This window comes from Rutilus rutilus (genome assembly GCF_951802725.1).
Source record: "Rutilus rutilus genome assembly, chromosome: 14".
In the NCBI taxonomy this organism is placed as follows: domain Eukaryota; kingdom Metazoa; phylum Chordata; class Actinopteri; order Cypriniformes; family Leuciscidae; genus Rutilus; species Rutilus rutilus.
The window spans coordinates 9,371,267-9,385,573 of NC_140219.1; the positions used below are offsets into that span (position 1 = coordinate 9,371,267).

General features: G+C 38.6%; 1 protein-coding gene across 1 annotated transcript in view; it reads right to left on the bottom strand.

The window, feature by feature from the left end:
* ctnna1 (catenin (cadherin-associated protein), alpha 1) overlaps positions 1-14,307 on the bottom strand; it is a 124,210-nt gene that overhangs the window by 31,018 nt on the left and 78,885 nt on the right. The window contains exons 10-13 of the mRNA XM_084430288.1: positions 9,171-9,263; positions 8,732-8,888; positions 6,874-7,074; positions 3,676-3,827 (exon numbers count right to left, since the gene is read on the bottom strand). Coding sequence (XP_084286414.1) covers positions 3,676-3,827; positions 6,874-7,074; positions 8,732-8,888; positions 9,171-9,263 — 603 coding nt within the window. The remainder of the gene's footprint in view (positions 1-3,675; positions 3,828-6,873; positions 7,075-8,731; positions 8,889-9,170; positions 9,264-14,307) is intronic.

Consider the following 14,307-nt stretch of genomic DNA (forward strand, 5'->3'; position numbering starts at 1 on the left):
AGGTAAGGTGCCTTTGCAGGCTACAGTAACCACTCGGCAGCTATGAGGATCTGTGCTATGGAAGGGCTATTAGTACCAGTGACATCCCCTCAACAGTGGAGACGAGGGCTGCCAGCCAGTCAAATCTTAGGTGACGGTCGGCCGGCAAGTACTGCAAGTGCAGTACTTACTGAGGTTAAAGACTCTGTCCATCTTAAGTAGCCCAAGTTGCACACTTGTCTCTTCCGATCGAAGAGTTCTTATGCGGCAGAGGTTGATGCCCACTGGGCACTAGTGTTAGCTGATTGGCTACGCTCAAGCTTTGTCTAAACATGTGAGCTTGACATGGCGCGCGTGTGGAGGGAAGCAACTTGAAAGTGAAACAAAGTACGAATTTTTCTTCCTTGCTATCTCAATGTCTGCAGGGTGCATGAAAGCAGTGCTCTCTAAAAAAACCTCTGTGATCGCCAGGCCTTTGGGTGGGTTTCTTATCGGTTCGGACGACTTGTCTTAGAACAAGGGCCCTGAAGCGTTAAAAGAAAAATACTATACAGTCAGAAAGGAACAAAATGAGATAGCAAAGGTCACACCTCTCTTTTCGAAAGCGTTTCAGTGTCGGGGGCATGTTCAACACTCATGTTAAACCAACAACAAACAAGTAGATCCTGTCTGCCAGAGGGACTTTTGTTTTAACCATTGAATCAATCTAGATAACTAGAGAAGGATGTCTGGAATGGAAAATGAATTGGGCACAACAGCTCTCCAGGGATTTGAAAATAAAGGGGAAAATGCTAATTTAAAAAAAAAAAATCAATTACGTATTATAATGCAAATCCAGCATAATGGATCCCCCATATAATTGTATGTGTATTCTAATTCAAACCCACTGTTAATGAAAATTTCAGTACAAGTCAGAGTTTCGTCTGCATCAAACTAGTGAGTCAATGCGAATCGTTTTGCTACTTGACATTTGAAAGGAGCATTGGCTGATGTATTCAAATAAAGTGTGCACGTACAATGGCTACAAAGAAATACGATCCAATCATCAACAGCAAAAATACAAGTGAGTGTATGTGCGGTCTATGCCTAACTTCTAGAGGCCTTTTAATCGTATGCTACTCAGGCTTCATTATCTGGGTCGTGACCGCTCTCTTCGCTTTAACTTCAGGCGTTAATACATTCTAACACAATTCCTCATGAGCCAATTATTTAAATTCAGTGTACATTATCTTCACGATTAATTGAAAACTCGTTAATCTGAAACTACGAAAGACGAAATTTGCCTCAATTAATGGCTTTAACCTAGTTGCTCCGCGCTCTGGCGAAGAGGAGTTGAGGGTCTGTGTGTTTCCCTGCACGGCGGGAGTGGACTGTTGTCTGCTCATTGTCAGACTGTTAGATAACGCTTCACTGCAAGCTAGCAACCATATGTCCAATGTTACAGTTCAGCTCAGGGAAAGACCATTAACCCTCAGACAACTACAGCTCTGGAAAATAGTGCACATGGAGAGGGAAATTAGTTAAATTAGGTTACCATTTGCCCAAAACAAATTCACCATTAGTTTCTAATAAGGCAGCACATATATGCGCACCAGGCTTTTCAGTTTCTCTCTCTCTTGCACACACACACACACACACACTAGAGGATGGATACCCGACCCGAGCCCGACGGGACCCGTCGGTACCCGACGGGCCGGGCCGGGTTCGGACAGATATTTAGAAATTATGTTCGGGTTCGGGTCGGGCTCGGTCACATCAGCGCGATATTGAACATTTTAAATTTAAAACAGCTTATTATGTAGGTAGCCAATGTGATGCTTTCATTTGATGCAAACGTTCGTTTTTGTGATTAAAATGCATGTGAAATTTTACCATAACATCTGTCATCCTGTGTGCGCAAATTTCAAATTTGTTTATGTAGCCGTGACAACCAAACACGTGCATGCGCGCCAGTGCGCTTGTTTCTCCGTGCGCGCTGATGCACTCATCCTGTTGACATTTCCGAATGCCTTCCTACAGTTGCTTAATAAAAGCGGGCTTTCCACACAAACGTACATGTGTCATTAGTATGAGAAAAAAATGGGATTTTAACTGTCGGTCTCGGGTCGGGCTCGGACATAAATATCTTTATGCCTGTCGGGCTCGGGTCGGGTTCGGTTACTGCTCTGTCGGACGCGGGCCGGGCTCGGACAGAAAAATTCGGCCCGATCCGCACTCTAACACACACACACACACACACACACAGTCTAAGTGCAGTATTATTCTGAGCTATATATATCCTCACAGAGCAAACCGCTAATTAACCCTGCCCTCCTCTTCTCTCTAATTCTGAACGCATTTTGATATACCTAATTGGAGTTTACCTCAATATTACAAGCTCACGAGGGGGAAAAAAACTAAAGTGCTGAAAAGCACATGGAAGGTCAAACTTCAGAGTGCACTGGAAACCTGTGTGGGTAGTAGAGATGCTACCTATGAGCTCCAACGTCACCCAAATCCGCAGCCAAAAACAAATCATCCATCCGCACAAATAGTTCTCTCTGATTTAAGCATCCGCACCCGATAGTCAAATTACAATTATTCTTATGTGTTGTTACACGTGATGATAAATGGATGATCATCACCTTCAATAACGGACTCGGCGACGGTTGATGCGCGCATCTCTAATGGTAACATAATACACTGATGAATGAGCGCTGCTTTTAAATGAACATTTCTTTCGAACAAAATTTATTTGACATTCCAAAACTGGAATGTCACAGTTTCTGTCGCTGCGAATTCCCGAACAGGCGAACACACGTGCACACAAACACTTCACAGCCGTTTCATATTACATACCGAGCACTTGATTCATCCTCGTCAACCACTTCGCTAAAACGCTCCCACACGGTACTTTTCTTTCCTTCCTTTGGTTTTGTTTATAAATTATTCTTTTTTACTTCACTCTCAGACCTGCTTAAAAAAGCAGACCTTGCGCAGCGTAGGCCTATATCTTAAAGAGAGTGCAAATTAGTGCTTGTCTGCCTGGCGGGAAAAAATTACATTTTAGACATTTTCATTAATAATGATTTATCATAACCACCCGCGACCCACCCGAAATTAATCAGAATGTTATTTTTATTACTTGACCCGCCCGATCCGCGGATTATCCGCAGCGCCCACGGATATAACTGTGATCTGCGCATCACTAGTGGGTAATAAATAAGTTTAGCTAATAACATAGCTAAATAAGGTAATAAAAAATAAAAAAAAACTCTTAACTGCTCTCATAAAAGAATAGTTGAAAAATGCATCCAGAAATTCTCATTTACTCACAATCATATCATTACAACATTGTACTCCAGTGAAAAGAGGTTAGGCAGAATGTCCAAGCTTATCTTTTCCATATAGTAAAAAATGTAAATGGCAAACATACTGTCAAGCTTCAAAAGAATAAGAATGAATAACGATTAAATTCAGTCATGTTGACCAATTTTATTGTGCATTTTTGGTGCAGTTATTTCATAATCTGCCCTTTTATGATATAGAAAAGAATGGCTTAGATTTTCTACCCACTATCTATTTTAGTGTTTGACTAGAGAAAGAAAACAATGAGGAGTTCACAAAAATAGGAGGATGATAACTGGATCTGGTTCAGGATAAAACTTAATCATTTAAAAAGAAATGTTCTTTTTCCATTTAAAGGCTTCTGCTCACCCTGATCATAAGCACCGCCTTCCTAATGTCCCTCACGCCATCATATACCAGACGCGAAGCATCAATGAACTCGTTCTCATCCATTGGCTGGCCAGGGTTGGCGCTGAGAGCCTCCACGGCTGCCTCTACCTGCTCAGTGAAACGTGGCATCACTGTAAAAGTACACACACAGACAGAAAGGACAGACAGAAAGGTCAAAAACACTTCGTAGCACATTAAAAGAAAGAAAAAAACTGATTAATTTTGCAGGAAAAAAATCCCTTTCAACATAGCAAATATGAGAGAGGGGGAAGTACAATTCAATCAAGACATTGTGCCTGTAGAAATATATAATTCAAACTAGATTTGAATTGAATCGACACTTTCCCCTCAATCGAACTTAGAACGCCTGAAACTGAGCTGAGCAAATGCAGAAAATCATGGTGATGTGTCGCTGGTTTTTAATGACTGCTCAGGGCAACTTTTAATCAGGCTTTACTTGACTGCAAGAACAGCAGATGAGTACACTTAATCCAGAGGCACCCTTAAACGAATCAATCACAAGACAGGTGGCAGCAAGACCTCAAAGCCACACAAATGCTCTGCTCTGCATTCAAAGTCAGGTCTCTATGAAATCAGTTTTATTTATTTTGGAGTCCATTTTTATGGTTAAATAACTTAAGTAAATCAAAGAATGTCCAATTAATTGAAATTAATACTTTTACAATTTAACAGCAATTTATTAAAAGTTTTATTAAAAGGGCCCTATGAAAATAAGTTTTTTTTTATTCCATTTTATTTTTCACCAAATTCTGTTTTCTTTCATTTTTCTGGATTCCATTTTAATGGTTTAGTTACATTTTAATAATCAAAAAGCATGTCTAATTAAGTGAATTCATAAAAACAAAATGTATTGGTTAAAAAAAAATAAAAATTAAAAAAAAAAAATACATTTTATATATACATCTTATATACATATATTATATATATATACATATATATTATATATGAAATGTTTAGATTTTATTCAGAAATTCTGTGTTTTTAATTATTCTGGCAATCAAAAGGCGGCATGAAAAATGTATGCATCTTTTAATCATATGAAATTAAACTTTTTTGTCAAACAAAGTGTTGCACAATATAGCTTTACTGTTACAATTAAAACATGGAAGAAAATGGATTATTCCTTAAAAATACATAGTTTTAATAATTTATATTTTATAATAATATTATATATTTATATATATATATATAGAGAGAGAGATAGAGATATATATATAGAGAGAGATATATATATATAGAGAGAGAGAGAGAGAGAGAGCTAAATTCTACTGTACAACAGTAATATATTTCTGTCACAATTTCTTTATTGAACTGAACTTTTATTTTGACGGGTTGCCGTGAAGACCTTTGAGTTTGTGTGTTTATGATATGATGATAGTTTTTCTCAAATAAAATGGTAAAATGCTGATGAAGTGACTCTCAGAACGGCTCTGGAGATGAAGTTCATGCATCCTCATACAGTGAGACAGCAGAAGGTAAAAACCAGAGACCTTTTGAGGGGTGCTTCCTACGTTTTGTGGATGGCATTTACCTATTTACACCCAGAAGATATTTAATGACATTGAGTGTGACCAACACAAACTAATACCATTCAGTATGGAGACCGCAGTTAGAGCTTTAGTGAGTTATTGCTAAAGGAACCAAATTACTTTTTTTTTTTCTTTTTTTTTTTTGTAAACCAAACAAACAGACAGGCCGTTTAAAAATGTAACTGGATTCGGGTGGTGATTGCAAAAAGCTTTCATGGCTAGAATATCGTTCCTGCTGCTAGATTATCTCGACTGCATTTACTGCTAAATTTTGGGCTGAACAAGAGCTGGGAAAAATAGTCATACTAGGCCATCTGAGACCAAACCCTCATGAAATTTGATTGACCGACTCACCCGAATCAGTATGATCTATAGCGATTTGCTCAACCACTTCATGAAGCCGGCCCACCAGCTACACTACCTCTCAGCTATCAAGTAATGGTACCTCCCCTATAGGAGCTGAACACATCTACATTAATACTTATTCTCATTCACAATTTAAGACTGCACTGGGGAGTACAGTGACAGGACCATGAAGATGAGATTGAATGGAAAGAAGTTAGCTGGGAAAAAAAATGAATATTTGGATTTGGAGCAAAACATGAGCATATAGGCTTATGGACGTTAGGTCTTACAGTAATTTAAACAATCGTTAGTGACATAACATTGTTTCTTTGCCAATATGGCCCAGCTATTTGTTTTAGTGCAAAGCTGAACAGAGAACACAAAATGTGACAGGATTTCCCAATAGAAAGTCCTCAAATGGATGGGAAAATCGTATTCTGTGTCACAGAGGAATGTACCATCTCTGTGATTTTAGTCTTAAAAAGGTTCCTGAAGGCATTCGAATGCTATTATGCAACTGCACATGAAAGCAACATAACGTTTTATCTACCAGAAAAAACGTAATATGTTTTATCTTCCTAATAAAGCTAGGGTGCAGATACTGGTCACAGGCTTTGTCTCAAAACCTAGTGAGAACTGCCTATCTAGACAGCGTTTTTTTGGCCATCACAGGCACGGCCATGTTATGCAACCTTGTGAGAAAGGTAGACAAAGTTACTTTTCTTTTAAAATCAGCACTCCCATACAAACACCCTACAAACCCACTCAAGGAAATTCTGGCCCAGATGGCAGCAGTGCTATTTTTGGATGCCTGTGCAGCATTTTCAGATATTAAACAAGAACAATGGATTTAAAATAGAAATTAATCACATGTACACAAGTGCCATCACCAAAAATAATTTAAAATGGATAGTCCTGATTAATTTTAGATTGGATGTAGCATGTTTTCAGCAGCTGTTAGATGCTGATAAATGAACATTTATATTATTGCACCAAATAATAACGCAAATCGTAAACAGCCTACAATTAGGGATATTTTAGTTGCATTAATTTAGTTGAATGAAATGTTAATACATATTGCCTTTTCCACCGCTTTATAAAAGAAAAACTCACTTGTGCCCAATAACACGTTACACACTGTAAAAAACACTAAGGGCTAAACTAAAAACAATAATACAAAACAACAGATTTTGGTTTATTTTACATATAAAAATCTGTTGTAGCTACAGACATTTACCGCAAAACACAAATGATTTCAGATATATAATGTTCTGGTTTATACCTGTATCAGTGAGAAGCTTGGTGGCTTCCAAAACCTTCTCCGTGTAGACCCCGGGTTCATAGTTGTCCATCTCAGATGTGACCACATGGACCACACGGGCAGCTCTACCTCGAATGGCTCCAGCAGTGCGATCAAGCCCATCGACATCCTTCTCTTGCAGGGCGATGACACACTTGTTAACATCCTCCAGAATGTGATTTTCTAAAGCAATAAGAAAGAAAAATTCAAAAGAGAAGACAAGACAATTTTTAAAATAAATAAGGAGACAGTGCTGGAGAATCTACAGAGAGCTAACCACAATGCAAAGCATGAAGAGAGGAAATCCTCATCCTTCATGCTGTATTTACATTGTCCCTGACTTAAGAACATTAACGGCAACCATGGGCGGATGAAAAAAAGATTAAACGCACTCAGACAGTTTGGTAATGGGTGTCTGGGAATTGCAAATCAACATGGTAAACTGTAATGTGTCCTTGAGAGGAGGTGAAGGCAGTCAGTCATCCTACATCTCAACAAGAACTCTTAAAGGGGTCATGAATTGAGAAATCAAATTTTCCTTGATTTTTTTTGACATGTTAGAGGTCATTTCAAAACTCAAAACTTCCTTGTTAGTCCAAAAACAGCTTTTATTGAATGCAAGCTCAGAAAACGACTTTCAATTTGTCAATTTGTGATGTAATAACGCAACGAAAGGCCGCCTCTTCAAAATCAAATCAACGCCCTACATCAATGTGTCTTTGGCCCTGCTAACTGGCACGTTAGTGAGATGAGAAGGAGAGAAGAGAGATACAGGATCACTGGAATAAAAATATTATTACCTTCCAAATGATCCTAATGCTAGGAAAGCAGTTATTTATTTCCAACTATGTGAATGTCTCAATAGAGCATTATTTGTTTGTTCAGTACATTTCCTTTGGTAAATTCAATGTGCTTTTCCAAACTACTTTTTTTTTTTGTGGACCTGCTGTAATAAGTGAACATCCCCGGTGTGGGATTAATAAAATCTACCTACCTAAATCGGTGCAGGCTTTGCAAACTGTAAAATCTTGCTTTTACTGCAAGATATGGACCCAACAGTAATACCACAACATGTAAGTAACCGTGTTAAATTCTAATGCCTAATCCGTGATTTCTGATTTGTAATGACTGAGGGTAGTCAGACGTTATTTGTCTCAAAATCGTTCATTGCCGTTTATGCATCAGTAAATCAAGCCAGTGACTAAACAATCAACTTCAGATTGTTTCTCTAAGTAAATGAAATTAAACATTTCAATTGTGATTAAATAACATACAGAAAGGGATCAAAGAATTAATTGTCCCTCCAATGACAGTTTATGTAACTACCACTTTGTCACTTCATAAAGTTCAAAAAGAGATACTAATCCTTATGAATCAAGTGATTTAGTCAAAAAAAAAAAAAAAAAACTGGATCGCTTCATTTTATATAACACTAAATGTATTCTTTTCATTCACACAAACACTGATCAGCAAAATCATACTAATCGTGTATTTGCTTGACGCACGAGAACAAACCTCACTGGTTCTTGCGAAAGCTCAAACGTGCTGTGTAACACACGAGAACAGATTAAAATCATATGGATTCGTTTTACGATCTCTTTATAAACTTTTCGAACCGTCAAAGCAGTAGTTGCGTGGACTGTCAATGCGTGGACAGAAATCTCTCAATTACATTAAAAGATCTTAATTTGTTTCTCGAAGATGGACAAAAGTCTTGTGGGGTAGAAATGACATGAGGGCGAGTAAATGATGAAAGAATTGTTATTTTTAGGTGAACTAACCATTTAACACAATGTCTAAGAGCCAAGATCTAGCGCTACACTTTGTAACGTGGGCTTACCAGACACGCAGAGGAAGTCGTCAATGGAAGTGATGTCATCCACTGCGTCAGTAAGCACTCGCACCTGTTTCTCCCACTGGTCCTTAAACAAATCCATGTTATCCTGGGCAACCTTGCTGTTAGGCTTGGCAGCCAGGGCCAAGGCTGCATTAATCACCTGCAATTACCATAAACATCCCATTAATCCGCTTTTAACCACAAACATGGCTGCACATATGCAGACTGATTATCCGAGCCCTCCTCCACCCTCGAGAAAACAGTACAATTGTTTAAGATTATGACCGAGATTAAGCCATGTTCATTTGGATTGAAAGATATATGAGGTCAAAGCCTCAGGATGAAGGAAGAGTCATTGGAGCTCGCATTAAAAAGATGTCGAAACAGTTGAGTAAGGGGGAAGTGGACGTGCTACAGGGGCCTTGGCGAAATGCTGCCGTACCTGAGGGCACAGTATTTCCAGCTGGGAAGCGGCCATCCGCACCAACTTCACTCCCTCCTCGTTGTTGGAGATGGAGCATGCGAGGTTAGCCACCTACAACAGAAAATAATTCAGCTTTTTATGACATGATAAATGAACAGCAAACGAAAAAATACAAAATTATCTTCCCTCAAACAAACAGTTTTAATTTAAAACACACCTGCTGTCAGCTGTTGATCTGATTATTTGATAAAATGGTAAAATAATACAGCAGGAAAAAAGCACCCCAGAGGATTAAGGCAAAACAAAAGCAAAGCCTGAAATTGAGGTCTGGTCGTCTCTCCACATGGGGAATATATTTCATATAATTCACAAGATGATGGCTGACAGCATCAGGGAGTGGTTCCTGGAGATGATTAAATCACCAGTCTGCCAGGATGCTGTTACCTCAGGAAAGTGAGAGACGCAAATATTCCTGACACTTTCAGAAACTCCACAAGCTGCTGAAATCCGGAGTGCTGAGATAAGCAAACCCACTGACTATTGCCAGAGCTAATAGTGTAATAGAGTAAATTGTCATTTTGACCCACAAATCTCCCTCCTTACCAACATTCTCTGCAAACAGATGTTATTTGCGGGCAAATTTTTGAGGCAATAAATTAGATTTTTAGGGTCCTGCTACCTAGCTCTGGCTGCGCAAGCACCAGTATAAAGTGAAATAAGCACAGCACGTTGTAGAGTAGCTTCATTACTTAAGGCGAGAGTCGTTTTAATTAAATGTTACCAAAGAGTTTCACTTATTTGTTTAGTGGGGCTGCTTGGGAGTTACTCTACCTTATTGTAATGTGCGAGAATTGGCTGTGCCAGGAATGGGAAAGCCAGAACCCAAGTGAAGTGTAAATGTGAACAGAGCTCAGCGTAGTCACAGAAAATGCCCCACTGACTACAGGAGCACCACAGTCGCTCTCTCTCCCTCCCTTAAGCACCATACTGGGAATCTCTCGAGCAGCAGGGTGCCATTAGCAAACACACTAGTCAAGCATTAAAAAAAAAAAACATGCAGACATTCCAACAGTTTGAACAAATAGCACTTCATTATGTGCAATAGTGTTTAGTGGCTAAAATCTCATCCGACTAGATTCCACAGTACCTGGGGCAAGGGGGTCTCCAATGGCCAAGCGAGAATCTAAAGCACACCTAATACGGTCACCGTGATACACACTTTTAAAATTTTCATGGCAAAAATCTGATTACACTGGCTGTATTCAGCCCAAACACTGCTACCATAATATCTGAGCAGCATGTATGTCAAAGTTTGTAGTTGAGAAAATTACGTTTATGCGTGGTTAGTGGGGAAAAAAGTAAGTCACAAGACTTTTGAGAACTATCTTGTAGCCTATAATTTTTTCTTCAAAATGTGAAAATATATCATAATATACCTTTTGACGTTTTTGGAAATCCCTAATACAGCTATCGCTGTGGCTGAATTAAAAGATGGAAACGCTTTGACTTATTCAATCTGAAGACAATAAACAGACGACTGCAACAATATATGGTTTATCTGTTCTTCAAGCCATCTTGGGTATTTTCATAAGAATAAAGTATATTTATAATGCAATGCTAATCGACATAGCATTAATTACAGAATAGAAAACTTCAAAATAATATACTGTCTGCCTCATTCTGTAATAAGAAGCCTTCGACCAGTTTCCACTCTTTATTAAGCTCAAGCTAATGAGAGTGTTATGACAAAGGCATTTTAATAACATCTCTGATTTAAGAAAGTCTAACACTAACTAGCTTGACCTGCAACAATCAAAATGTCAATCAATAACTGCAGCTCTGCATAATTTTAAAGTCATTTTCATTCAAGTACTGATCCCTCTTCCTGAAGTATTTCTTTCTAACAGCAACATCCTATCAGTGCAGCTGGTATTTCACCGTTCTGTGGCACCGCTGTGTCAATGGAGAGGTGAGTTTGTACACATACAGCAGACCGGATGCACAAACCGGTGTTGCAAAAGCTCAAAATGAGGAACTGAAGAACAACTTCACTGATGAGTTCTGCAGGTCTCATTAGCAGCTAAACATCAAGCAAAATCATGACAACAGCAATTTTTTTAGGTTCCTAAAAACAAAAATCAGTCTTTATATATAGAATACATATTTCCATTTGCTTGGCACACGTAATGAGTTCGGTGCCTCAATATATTTTATCACTAAAAGTCATAAAAGTCAATCGCTATTTGAAGTGGCAAGTTACTTTCAGAAGGTGATTTGCACCATTTTGATCAATTGCGTAGACATCAGTGTTTATATCTGAAGTATAAACTTTTATCCCAGTACTTCTGTGAAAATCAGAATTCTTGTGAATTCGTTCACAAGAACGATGAATCGTTGAAATGATTGTTTGTGAAGCGGTTTCATACCTAGATAGCCTAACTGCTTTCTCTGGGTCAGTGGCAGTGCCAAAACAGATTTGAATGTTCCTTTGTGATTTTGTCAAAGGTTTACTAGACATGGCCGTAGGGCTGTAGTACTCGAGTCCGGTCTTGGACTTGAGTCCGGACTCGAGACCGTTTTTCTATGGTCTCGGACTCGCTGGTATTCGGACTCGGACTTGTCTCGGCCTCGGCCACTGGTCTTGCCAAATATGGCTTTTGGTCTCGAACGAGTCCAGGTGTCTTTATTATGTTCCCAGTAGGGCTGGGCAGTATGACGGTATATATCGTTACCGCGGTAGAAAATGTCAACCGTAACAGATTTTTTTTATTCCGTGTATACCGCGACATGTAAATTAGTGGGCGTGGTTAACTCACATGCAGCGTGCATGAGACTGAGACATTGCATGAGATTTGTCAAAGAAACACAGAGAAAGCAGATCAAGAGGATCCACAAAGGAATTACGTTTTCTAAAGCGTTGTTGTTAAAGTGATATTTTCGGGGAGAAAGGCGCAGCAGTCTAGAGCAGTGCGGCACCCGTAGGCTACAGTTTAGAGGAGTGCACGATTGCAACGGGGAAAGCATGAAGCTTACTTGACAACAACAGTTCATATCAATATCGTAACGAATAGAAATAACCTTAAATATAGTTATCTGCATCTTTCCGTCTCTTATGTATAGTTACTTTTTAAACACGAAACTCGCATTCAGCATGACACGCGAGCGGTTGCCGTGGTAATGAACAACCTGCGAATGTATAATCCTGTATCTGAGGCAAACAAAAATTACTAAATATGCTACGCGAGTTATATATTTCTAACTACAAACAATTGGCCACTGAACCAGCTGATAAAATCTTCCTTTGATTCAATGCATGATTACAACTTGTCACTCAAATTAACCGATCGCATTTTACTGATGTAAAAGACGCGCGCGTGCACACGCATTGAGAGGGAGCGCGATGTGTCGGTGTACACTAGGCTATGGTAAAATAATGACGCAATAACAAGGTGTGTATAATTTACACTACTTAGTCAACACTAAAAGTAGCTGCTGTTCGGTTTTCATACTGCTGTTCTCCTAGTCACTTATGATCTTGACGCTTCTGAACATCTCGATTGAAGCCCTTTAAAACACAGTATAATAAGCAGACATGGCAAAAAAAAAATAATCCTATCAAATTAAAAGGAAGTAACTAATTTATTATGAATAGAATAGTTCAATATAAAATATTCAGATATTATAAACTGATTGATGAAGTAAAGCAATAACATGAGATTGAAAAATTATTCAGCAACACTTTGTATTGCTGTATTGTATTTAATATCAATCAGTTGGGGGCAGTTCATCTAAAAGTTGATGAAAGTGTGTTTTGTTTGCTATATTTAGCTATTAAAAAAAAGTTTACCAAAGAAATAATTTACCAAATAAAAGAAAAAGAAAATTCAAACAAAGTGAAGTAGCCTACTTTTCATTTCTAAAGAATTTGGGATTATTTATTATACAAAGCCCTTTTTGTCGATTTTTCGAGAATAACTACATACACATAAATAACTATATCGTGAAATATATCGTTACCGTGAAATAAAATGAGTCATACCGTGAAATAGAATTTTGGTCATACCGCCCACCCCTAGTTCCCAGTAAGCACACATACGTCGCCGCGATATATAAAAGCAAAATATTATTAGAGGGAAAGTGAAACACTGGCCACCTAATAACTAGCGATGGGCATTTTGGCTCTTTTTCGTGAGCTGGCTCGTTTGACTCAGCTCACTGAAAAGAGACGGCTCTTTTGACTCACAAACGGCTCTTTAAAAAATAAATGTTTAAATAAACTCGCTGAAAGTCCACTGCTAGTGCAACGTGAATATTCACATTTTTAATCGTCCATTACAACCCGAAAACTTGCCTACTTGCCTTGCACATCTAATTAATGGGCAAAGTTTTCCGACTTTTTTTCTAACCTTTTTTTTTTTTTTGATGTTATTGAGCTTGTAGAAGTTTAGCTCTTGCGTTCTTCTGAACATCTTGCTGAATGACATCTGAACATTGCCCGATGTAATTTCTGAGTCATATCACTCCATAATCTGCGTGGCACTCTGTTTAGTTTTTCTAATTTTACTTATTTGGTGTGAACTGCCCTTATAACATTTAACAATATATTCATTTTGCATTGAATTGTATTGGTAGTTTAGTCCCTGCAATATCTCCATGTTCCTTGAGCAGCCAGGAACCTTTGAGAACAAGGCCTTGAGGCAATGAAACTAAGCTGGTTCTATTTTTATCCCTCTTCAGGAATGATGCATTTCACGGTATAAAAACTGAACCGCCACTGTGTTTCTGCGACCAAGAACTGACACTCAGAGCCAAGCTGCAAGCTGAGAAGTTCAAAGTCAATATATAAGTGGCTTTCAGAATGGGGGGGGGGGAAAAGGACATTAACAAAAAGGTAAAGGTGGAGTACTCTTGTGATGTATGAAGATTGCCAGGAGGGTCTCCACAACCAGCACTCACTACAACGTAAAGTCCTATACAAAAGAAACTATTTGAATGAATGGTGGTGTCTGAGAACACTATTGAGATCGAGAGAAAGAGAGACAGAGAGATGAGGCGATATGTAGCTGGCAGTTTTTACAGCCCCCGGAGAGTGTCGACTTCATGCCTTCTGCAGGAGTAAAAAGATTGTGAGGGGAGGGAAGTGTTGGCTGCAGTT